We start from the raw sequence: 11,086 nt of genomic DNA on the forward strand, positions 1-11,086 counted from the left end.
TCTATTAAGAACTATACTGCCCTCAAACTCAATATAAAACCCTGTCATAAACTTACATTTATTGCCCTCTGTTAGCAATATTCATACATATATGCTCTTAGCTCTGCTAGATACGAACCCCGCTCCCTGTTCACCTCGAAATATTAATTCAACCGCGCCAATGTTGACATGGAGAACGAGGGTGACAGTCGCCCACCCTGTCGTTACCAGCACACAAGATTCCTCTCCAGAGTGCTTCCCCTCCTCCCCCACATCTGGTCGCCTGGCAGCTCGCCGGAGAAAAGGCTTCTATTGTGGAGCTGTCAAAGCGCTAAGCTAAGTGGGCTAAGGGAAAGCTCTTTTTAACAAAGGAGGCTGTCACCATCAAATAACAACAAGAAGAGAGAACCCAGAGGGACACTCTTAAATGGCAATTTGGCACCTACAAAATAAATAAATAAAATAACCAGAGACACATCTAATAATAGTAGTTTTGGGGAGGGTGGAGGGTGTGCAGAATCGGGGGGAGTGAGGGGTTATTATAAAGGTGTGTGACTCAGTGAAATGGCAAAGCCTGGACCAGGAAAACTGGATCAGTACACTGTATTTAAGTGACAAGCTGTCCTGATGAATGATGTCACGGTGTCAAGAAGAAGGTCAGGGCATGGATTTGTGTAGGTACACTTCTGCCTGAAACTGTTTTGGATGGATTTTGAGGAAGAACTACAAACAGGTTCTGACTTTCAGCAATTAGTTTCGACTCATGCAGACAAATTGTGGAACAATTCTGGGCAAAACTAGTGTATGCCAATGTTTACAAAACAAAAAACAACTTCAACCAATCCACACAAAATACAAAACAACTGCAACAACTAATATTTTCAGTCAAACCAAAAATAAAAACAAATACATTTAAGAACTCCAAAAATCAAAACAAAAGAAGCTCTAGAACACAACTGGCTGTGCAAAGTTGTTTAGCATGCTTCATAGAAGCAGAATTACATGAGTGAACACAAAAGACGTCTGAAGAGTGAGGTCTGGTGGACTGATGAGTCTATATTTCACCCATATTGGTCCAACCCATATTGGAATGAAGCAGAACCGTGATTTGTGGAGAGTTGAACAACTCACAACCAGTAAGACAATTACTGTCCATTTCAGAAGCATCCTGATCCATTAATATCTAGGGTGTCCAGTCCTGCTTCTAGAGAGCCAGTGTCCTGCAGAATTTGGCTCACAACAGATTTGCCTGAAAGATTTTAGTAATCTTGAAGATCTTGATTAGCAGGTTTGGGTGTGTTTAATTTGGATTGGAGCTAATCTCTGCAGGAAAGTGTCCCTCCAGGGTTTGGACTAACCATCCCTGATCAGCATAGTGAAAACTTGATCATTCCCTGTCCTTTCAGGAAGATGATAACCTCAAACACCTCAGTCTTCTCTACATTTGAGTGAAAGACTTTATAATTTATGTTAATTTAGTTACCCACAAGATCCTTAATTCTCTTGGAGTTATTGCAGAAGGGTCAGGTAAAAATGCTAGCAAACATGTTTGTGACTGTTGTATTTGGCCATGGGCTGATTTCTCAGAAATACTTTTATTCTAATACTAGTATATTAGGTATTATATTAGGACTTAATAACTGAAGAACAGTCAGGAACTCACCTCAGCTTCAAATTTACCAGACTTAAAACCAAATGCACCCTTGAAATTTCTTGTGTGCGGCCTGCAATAACTGAAAAAGAACAATACTTCCAATTTAACCACATTTTTACTCACAGGTATATTATACACTAACACTTTCAAATTATTGTTAAAAACTCTTAACATAGTCTCAGCCTCAGACGTCACGCCCACGGACCGTTGGCTAAACGTCTGATGCATATGGCAAAAAAAAAAAAACTCTTGAGGAGTGTCGGTCGTCATCGGATTGGTTGAATTATACAGGATTTCTGTGAGACGTGTGTGTCGCGTTCTTTAACGTTCTGCCTGGAAACAAAGATACCGTGGCGCCAAACCCCCTCACGAAAGAAGAAAGCCTAGTGTTTACAACTGTGACGACGAGCGCTTATCAGGATCAACTAAACGCTGGATTTTTCGCGGCATAGAATCTTTAAAATATGTCCAGAGTTTTACAAACTGTTACGGTCTGTTATTGTTGTGACATTTCCACGTGATGAGAGAAACGAACTGTGATTGGTTGTTTGACATGTCGTTCAAATGGCCTCATGGGTGGGCCTTGGCCAATGAAACCTGCCGTAGATTCCAGACCTTCAGCTACGCGAGACTACTGGTATCTAGACCTTAAAGGTGGGGTATGTATTTTTTCAAAAACGCTTTAGAAAACTGAGTCGGCCGAGTACCAAAACAAACTTGTAGCCAATCAGCAGTAAGGGGCTTGTCTACTCATGATGGGGATGAGAGAGCGCTCAGTGCACAGGATGGACATTAGCCAAGCCGAGCAATGACCGAAAGATAGAGATGGTGGATAAAAAAACAAAAGAGGAAAACGTCTGCGGAACAAAAGAAGGCTTACATTAAAACACACAGTACTACCAAAACACATTCAACCTGTATCACCATAGTAACACACATTCCTTTCACTTATTGATGACATCATACCCTCAGCTGGCTGGCACAGCAGATTTCACCATAATCGTTGCCTGGGTTGTGTACGTATGCGTGGAGTGGAGCATCAAAATTGGGGCGAGACCCTTTTGGGGTAGGGGGGTGTTTGTTTTGGTGGTTTGAAATATCAACATTGGCTGCCAGAAATCACTTATCCCACCTTTAAGGTTTATATATATATATATATAATATATATATATATATATATATATATATATATATATATATATATATATATATATATTGTTTAATGTGCTTTACACAAAGTTGGAATTGAACTGGAAATCGCTACAAGGTTTTTGTGATCATAATTGGCATTTCTGTCAATGTACATGAATCTCCCTGGAATTTCACATTAATCATCCAGGTAGCTGGCAGGCAGCTATAGAGACAAGTAGCAGGTGCCTCACAATTTGCAGGATCCCTCTGCGCAACATGCCAAATTTTAGTAATGACCAGCTAGTGTTCCACTCTCACAATTAGGAGCATAGCTGGCATACAGCCTAAAGCCGACCCATAAGACCCCAGAGTCCAAAGCCCAGCAGTGATGTGGCACAAGTCTGCTACTGCAAACTACATGACCCACTCTCTACAGAATGTCTGCTCTGTCCTCCAAAACATCTATCCGCTCTGCCTGAATATCATTGAAGCCAGGAAGGTGACAAAGATACACCAATCTGACCTTGGTCTGAAATTACACCTTAAGAGTTTTAATCACCTGCTTCCAGTGCTTGTGGATTTAGTTTTCTTAGTCTTCTTTTAAATGGGGCACTGTCTTTTAGATAACTATTTATCATGTGTCAGCTTAACACAATGTTTTAAGGTCACTGTGAGTCTGATATGTTGCTCAAATGTGTTTTTAGTTGGTTTTAAATTTTATCCTAAACTCATAGTATGAACTTTTTTGAGGAACATCAGAAACATGGAGAATTAAGTACTTGGCGGAAATGTACACCAGAATTCTGGAATAAATTTGTTTCATAGCATTTTGGGTCCTTTAAACCCATTGAAGCTGTACAGTAATGAGTGGTGACACTGAGAAAAAGCACACCAGGTTTTTTTTTTTTTTTTACATGTGCTAACAGTTCTAAAGTTTAGAGGTTGTCTCTGGATACTTGTTTTTCTTGGCCTTGGTTTCACTTTAATAACCAGCTGTTCATTTAGTCAAGTCAAGTCACCTTTATTTGTATAGTGCCTTATACAATACTGGTTGTGTCAAAGCAGCTTTACAGTGTTAAACAGGAAAACAGATTGTCAATAATGCAAGAAGACGATAACAGAGTCATATTTCCAGCTAAAGTCAGTTCATTGATGATTCAGTGATGTCATCCAGTTCAGCTCTCTTCCAATAGTGTCTGTGCAATCAGTTAAGCGTCCCCAACTAAGCAAGCCATTAGCCATTTAGACAAATTTCAAAACTTTCTGCGGTGTTTTAAGCAATTAAAGGTATTTGAGTGAGATCTCTTTGTTGTGAATTTTATAACGAGAGCCACCTACTTCTGTGCTTTTATACAGCATGTACTGAGGCAGCAAAATCAATGCAGGCAAAGCCAAGAGAATCAATGACCTGATCGTGAATGCTGTTTCAAGCACTTAGACATCCTGAACAACACCTTACCTACTCCATGGATCTGTTATTGTACAGTGGAGCATGTTTAGCAACAGGCTTTGTCCATCATGTGCAGTAGAAGAGTTTTGGAGGGTTTTTTTTTCAAGCTGCTGTCAAAGCTTTTTGAGGCTTTAGCCATTATATCTGTTTATCTTGTGCCCTAAGTCCTTCTCCACCAATAAATTACTAGCCATATATATGAATAAACCCTGGACCAGTGGATGGGAAAAGTAATGGCAAGGCAATATAAGTATTTTATTACATAATGGGTTATCTTTTAATCTACCTCCTACATCTGGGCAGATTTACTGTAGATTAGGATGGTGCCGTCAACACACAGTGTCTGAGAACAACATGTTAGAGCATGGACATCCCATGTGAGTCAACTTATCTGATAATCGTCTTGCCTAGACTTATACAGTAGTGATGAAAGATAACTTGAAAGTTCAAAACATCATTGAAGCTTAATGGAAAGTTCTGGAGTCCCCACCTCCCTCATTTTGCAAAGAAAGAATAAAAAATCTTGCTTTTCATCATGGTGTTCTCATATTACTGGAATTACACCAGGGTGAAGTCAAATGGCTTTGGTGTTAACCAAAAACCACCACACCTAAACATCACTGAAGTCTACTGGAACGTTCTGGAGTTCACCGTGTGACTGGGTTTTTACCTTCTTGCAAAAAAACTAGAAACTTTTTTTCCCATCTGGTGTTCCCATATTCCTAGAGCTACCAGGATGAAGTCACACTCCTTCCATCTTAAAGGGACAGTTCACCCAAAAATAAAATCCCTGTTATTATTTTACTCACCCTCATGTAGTTCGAATCCTGTAGGTGTTTCTTTCTTCTTTTAAACACAAGTGAAGATATTTTGAAGAATGTTGGTAAAAAAAAAAAAAAACAGTTGATAGTAGCCATTGTTAAAGCCATATCATATATATGTGTGTGTGTGTGTGTGTGTGTGTGTGTGTGTGTGTGTTGTGTGTGTGTTTTATATATATATATATATATATATATATATATATATATATATATATATATATATATATATTATTAAGTTCATATTTATTATTTGCTGTTCTAAGCGTTTCACTGTGCTTTATGTCTACGAACTAGATATTGTTCTATATAATGTATGATCTAGAGACATACTGTATACATGAACTCTACCTGCAAATCGTCTGTTAGCAGGAACTGCTCTTTTAGAAGCAGTGCACTTTTAACACCTGGTTTCCTCTGTAGGTCTTTCTCAGCATCTGTTAGATATTACCAGGGTAATGACTGGTAGTTTTGTTCAAAGTCCTTCTCAATCTACACTCCTGCACGACAGCTTAGGTCATAGAAAACTAAAGCATAAACACATTTTGTTCTTATATAAAGGGCTTTTATTGTTTGAGTTTTAGGGGAGCATTCGTCTGTTTGTCTTTATTTCATGGCTGTGGTGTGTCCTGCTGGCAATCAGGCCTTGGAAGAGTGTTGATACAGACATGTGGCTCAGCAACCTCTCTGGATGATGTCACTGCTTGCTTTCTATCTATCTATCTATCTATCTATCTATAAATCATATTTATAATGTAAATTATTATTCAAATTTTTCATAACAATTCAGCTAATTAATTAGTATTCATATATATTTTAATATATGTGTAAATAAAACTAAAGCACACACATATTATATACACAATATATGTGTACATAAACGCTAAAACACACACACACACACACACACACACACACACACACACACCATATATATATATATATATATATATATATATATATATATATATACAGTATATATATATAAAATATTTACTTTGAAGAAATACTCCACATTTGATTGCTATGTCATTAAAACTCGGTTGTGGTTATTTTTGCAGAATGCTTGAGGATGATCTGAAAATCAGCAGTGATGAAGAGGACAATGAACAGGTAACTGATGCAGTCAGACAGATGAAGCTTTGGACAGTCTGACAGAATGTTGTTTGAGCTTGATTCACAGTCTCAGCCTGAGCGAACGCTGGATTATCAATACAATGAGCTTCCATATATTTGCGTGTGTATGTGTATATGAGGTCGTTAGTGGGCATTCTTACTACTAGCCGCCTAGCAACGTCGTTGTTGACAGCAAATCATTTTTCTTTCCACTAAATGCATATTGGAGGCAAAGGACTAAATAAATAAACAAATAAACTAAATAATATAATATAATATAATATAATATAATATAATATAATATAATATAATATAATATAATATAATATAATATATAAGGTTTTAGGGCATTTTACAATATTAACTACACCAATTAAAAGGCATATTTCAGATTAAATACAATTTAAGGTTTGTGGCATGTGCATATGGGGGAAATATACAGCAGTTGTCTATAGACTTTTTTCTACAAAATGAGACACAAGTCAGCAATATTTTCTGTGGTAACTGAGCATGTCAAAGGCAATGTATTAAGATGAACTGAACCAGCAATATTCTCTTAATATGGAGATTTCACACTGCCTTGTTCATTTTGAAAATAATAAAGAAAATGACTGGATTTTTTGAAAAATTACAAAAAAATGTCAAAGATCATCTATTAGAAGTTGATTAAAGTCACAGCATTTGAACAACTCAATAATAATGCATTCTCCGACAATGTCCTTGAATACTTGAATATAATACAGCAAAGATTGTTAATAACAGTTTACTTTTTAATAATCAAATGTCTTTTCTCAACCTTCAAATTGAAAAGGATAGTAGTAAATGGTTGTACAAAAAGACATAATTTGTTATGGATCACTAGATAATGGGGTTTGAGATGTTTGGGTCCAACAAGTGAAGCATTTAATCAAAAGGATTATCTCACAAATGATTAGAAAAAAAAAAAAAAAAAAAAGGATTATCTCACAAATGAACCGAGCCCTGCATGGAAGATACTAAACCCATAAAACAAAATAAATACCACAGCACAAAATACTACTACTACACATGTTATACATATAACAAAATTAAAAATTTATATTAAATAACATTTGACCATAAAAATGGCCTGTTTTTCACCTAAATTGAAATAATAATTGGGTTATAGTTCACCGTTGTCATCATTTACTAACTATAATGTAATTCAAACCTGTAAAAAAAAAAAAAAAAAAAAAATGGAACCCAAGTCAATGGAATCCAAAATTGTTTTGGTTACCAATGAGTAAATGATGATAGAATATTAATTTATAGGGTGGACATTTACATGGTTTTATATTGAGATTTGTAACAGATTTCTGCATAACACAGAGCTGAACAGTTGACGATTTTTCATTGTTTTTGATCATTCAGACTACACTGATGTTCTTGTTTTGCCGTAAAATGGCTTTTATCCTTGTTTCTGTTGTGAATTGAATAGAGGGGTCATGAGATGGTTTTTTTTATTTTATTATTATGGTCCCCTAGGTGCAATTATAGTATTACTATAGTTTTTTTTTTTTTTTAAAAACTTTCAAAATGTAGTGAATTATGACATTTTCCCACCCTGTTTCTCATCCCTTTGATTCAAACAGTCTGTTTTGGGGGTTGTTTCCCCTTTAAGAGTTCAGTGTTAACGCCCACTGTTATGATTGGCTAACGACAGTGCCTATGGATCAATTATCAACACCCCCAGCCAGAACATTTGCGGATTGAGCATAACTGTTTAGTAGCTGGTGATGCATTCGAAGCAATGGCTCTTGCAATGATAAAACCTTATATGTTTGAGCACATCTGCGTGGCATTGTAATTTTCCTGTACACAGACCCATCGCTGTCCGTCGACTGAACACTTGTGAGGCACGCGGCGCGACAACGATACGAAATGAGTGTAGTTGTCTTGTGCTGGAGGCTGTCATATGCAAATGGTTGGAACGTCACTTCGCACCGTGACATCACTTCTTACCATGGATCCAGAACAAGCTGTATTTAGAGCTTGATTAAATAAATGGCTCGTTTATAATGGGGAGGACGTCTTAAGCTATGGTTGTGATTTGAATTTTTAAGGTCTGACTAGCACAGATTGATCATGTTTGAAATGGCTTTGGTCCTGTGTTGATTTCAACAGTTAAGGTCTGACATAGCACACATTGATCATGTTTAAAATGGCTTTGGCCCTGTGTTGATTCAACAGGCGCTGTGCTAAACCATTCCGTCACACTGGCTTTTTGGGAAAGCTAATGTGATCCGAATCACAATAGTGATGCCCACTCTCACATGCCCCCCTAAAAACCCCTCCTCCTCCTGGTTCTCACATACATACCCTTAAAGCAAATGCCCAAATACTCCTTACACTCATGATGGAGGCGACCTGACATTCATAAGAGTTCACTAGCACGTGTTCTTGTGTGTATGCCAGCATTTGTATGTCCCAGGCCACGTGTGGGTTTACCTACACACACCACCGCCAGCAGCAACGGCCCCCAACCATGTTGCCTAGCAACATCCATCTGCGAACAGCCTGGAATGAGCCCAAATTCCCCACTGAGAGGGAAACAGCAATAAGAGGGCCTGTGACAGATGATCTGAGTTGTTTCATCTAATACACTGTGAAGATCACTGGCTCCCTCCCTGAATGATAAATGGACTGTACACAGATTAATGGCCGCGGTATTAAACCCAAAACCTGCGTCTCTGCTTCTGCAGCTGCCCAGGTAGCGGTAACCCGGCACTGTGTTCATCTGTAGTGCTGGATATCTCAATATATCCCTATTTACCTTGAGAGATCTGATTTTGAAAGTGGCACTTATGGGCCAGTAAAGCACTCTGTGATGCATTTACTACAGCCGAAAAATTCACAGCTAAAAACAAAAAAAAAAAAACAAATAAACAGCGTGCTGTCATAGAGGAACATGAAGATTAGCTCAGGAAATAAATCTCATTGAGTGAAGAGATTGCTTTTATATTAGGCTAGGGCACTTAGTGTTAGGATTTCTCTGACAGGCATTACATACTTTAATTTTTCCAAGTCAAATGAAATTGTAATTCATAGTCAATGCTTAAATTTTGCTGACCATTTTACCTGTAATCTGCTGAATGTTAATTCATCAACATATTTCATGCTCAACAAGTTTAAATCACAGAATTCACTAACAAATATATATATGAGGTCGTTAGTGGGCATTCTCACTACTAGCTCCCTAGCAACGTCGTTGTTGACAGCAAATCATGCAAAAGACTAAATAAATAAACAAATAAACAAATATATATATAATATAATATATATATATAATATAATATATAATATATAAATATAATATAATATAATATTTTGTTTTTACACTAGGTAAATAGCTTAATACATGAATGTTAATTTAAAACACTAGGTAAATAGCTTAATACATGAATGTTAATTTAAAATACCAGTTCTTATGGTCTGATATCATCACTGTACTATGGTATTTATTAATTGATTGATACAAAGAGATGAATCTCATAAAGCCTGTCAAGAACATTCCTGGGTCATATCAAGTTAATAAATAAATAACTAAATAAATAATAAATAAAATAAATAAATAAATAATAAATAACTTACACTGAAGCCTTTTTTGTTTTGTTTTGTTTTGTTTTGTTTTGTTTTGTTTTGTTTGTTTTGTGTTTTGTTTTGTGTTTTGTTTTGTTTTAAAAAAGCTTTGAAATGTATCACTTTTTACAGTGATTGAATTCACATGAAAATGACCAAATTGAATAGTGAAAAATATTCAAACGGAAACATTTTTGACATCCATTACAATCCTAATTGGTACTAAACAGCCTTTATTAAAGTTTATCTTCATGTTTTTATGAGATCCATCTATATATGCTCTATATATGCTATATGGGTTGTCAGGGGTAATAATAGTTAACTGGTTGTATTTGTCTTAGAAAACACTATAGAATCTTATGAGCAACATGAATTACTGAACACTGCTGTGAACTCAAGAAATCACAGGAATTTACAAATGCTCTGCCTGAATAGAATCCCCATCCCAGAAAATCAATATAGATTTCCTCAAGCAACACTGATCTACTGTTTCTGGTCATGCTTAACTGTTCCACTCTCACATAAACATAGAGCAAGTGAGTCCATAAGGGGAAACCAGCAAACACTCAAAAATTGTGATCTGCCTATCTTGCTGTGTTTGGATGTTTTCTGCAGTCTCTATCTTCCTCTGCATGGTTTCGACCTTTAATCTGATGGGCTGTTGTCTTATTCACAGGCCGCTGAGAAGCCCAAGCCCAGGAGTGCTCCTCTCAAGTAAGTGACTAATCAAGTCCAATTCATTTCTTATTCTGTGCTGCTGCTGGTGTGGCTGCTGGGTAAACAGCAGGTTATTTGTAGAGACGGAGCTCAGGAAGTAATCGCTTGCATAAAGTGCTGTGGATGCTGATGTGGATAACACCTTACATCATTCAGTACAGAATCTAACTTTTCCCATGCTCAGAAATACTTTACAGGTCAAACATTTGGAATAATTACGTTTTTTTTTTTTTTATGTTTCTGAGAGAAGTCTCATACTTATGCTCAAAGATGCATTTATTTGATCAAAAATAGAGAAAAAAAATAGTTTGAAATATTGTTGCAATTTAAAAATCCTTCAGAAATCATTCTAAATATATATATACATATATATATATATATATGATCCTTCAGAAATCATTCTAATATGTTAATAATAATAATAATAACGGTTCTTATTGTCATCAAATAAATACTTTTGATCAACTTAATGAATCCTTTCTGAATAAAAGTATTTATTTTAATGAAAGTTTATTACAGTTTCTAAAAAATATATATATTTAGCAGAAAAAAAAACTAATTATTTCAATTATTTTGAACTTTTGACAGGTAGTGTATGCCAAATTATTTATGTTTATTATACTT

The 11,086-nt window shown here is 36.2% G+C and overlaps 1 protein-coding gene across 1 annotated transcript in view; it reads left to right on the forward strand.

The window, feature by feature from the left end:
* The window catches only part of LOC109102023 (AF4/FMR2 family member 2-like), a 135,283-nt gene extending 124,612 nt beyond the window's left edge, over window positions 1–10,671 (forward strand). The window contains exons 8-9 of the mRNA XM_042769840.1: window positions 6,094–6,145; window positions 10,422–10,671. Of these exons, the coding sequence (XP_042625774.1) occupies window positions 6,094–6,145; window positions 10,422–10,463 (94 nt within the window). The 3' untranslated portion in view covers window positions 10,464–10,671. The remainder of the gene's footprint in view (window positions 1–6,093; window positions 6,146–10,421) is intronic.
* The last annotated feature ends 415 nt before the right edge of the window (window positions 10,672–11,086 follow it).

This window comes from Cyprinus carpio, chromosome A14 (genome assembly GCF_018340385.1).
Source record: "Cyprinus carpio isolate SPL01 chromosome A14, ASM1834038v1, whole genome shotgun sequence".
NCBI classification, from domain to species: domain Eukaryota; kingdom Metazoa; phylum Chordata; class Actinopteri; order Cypriniformes; family Cyprinidae; genus Cyprinus; species Cyprinus carpio.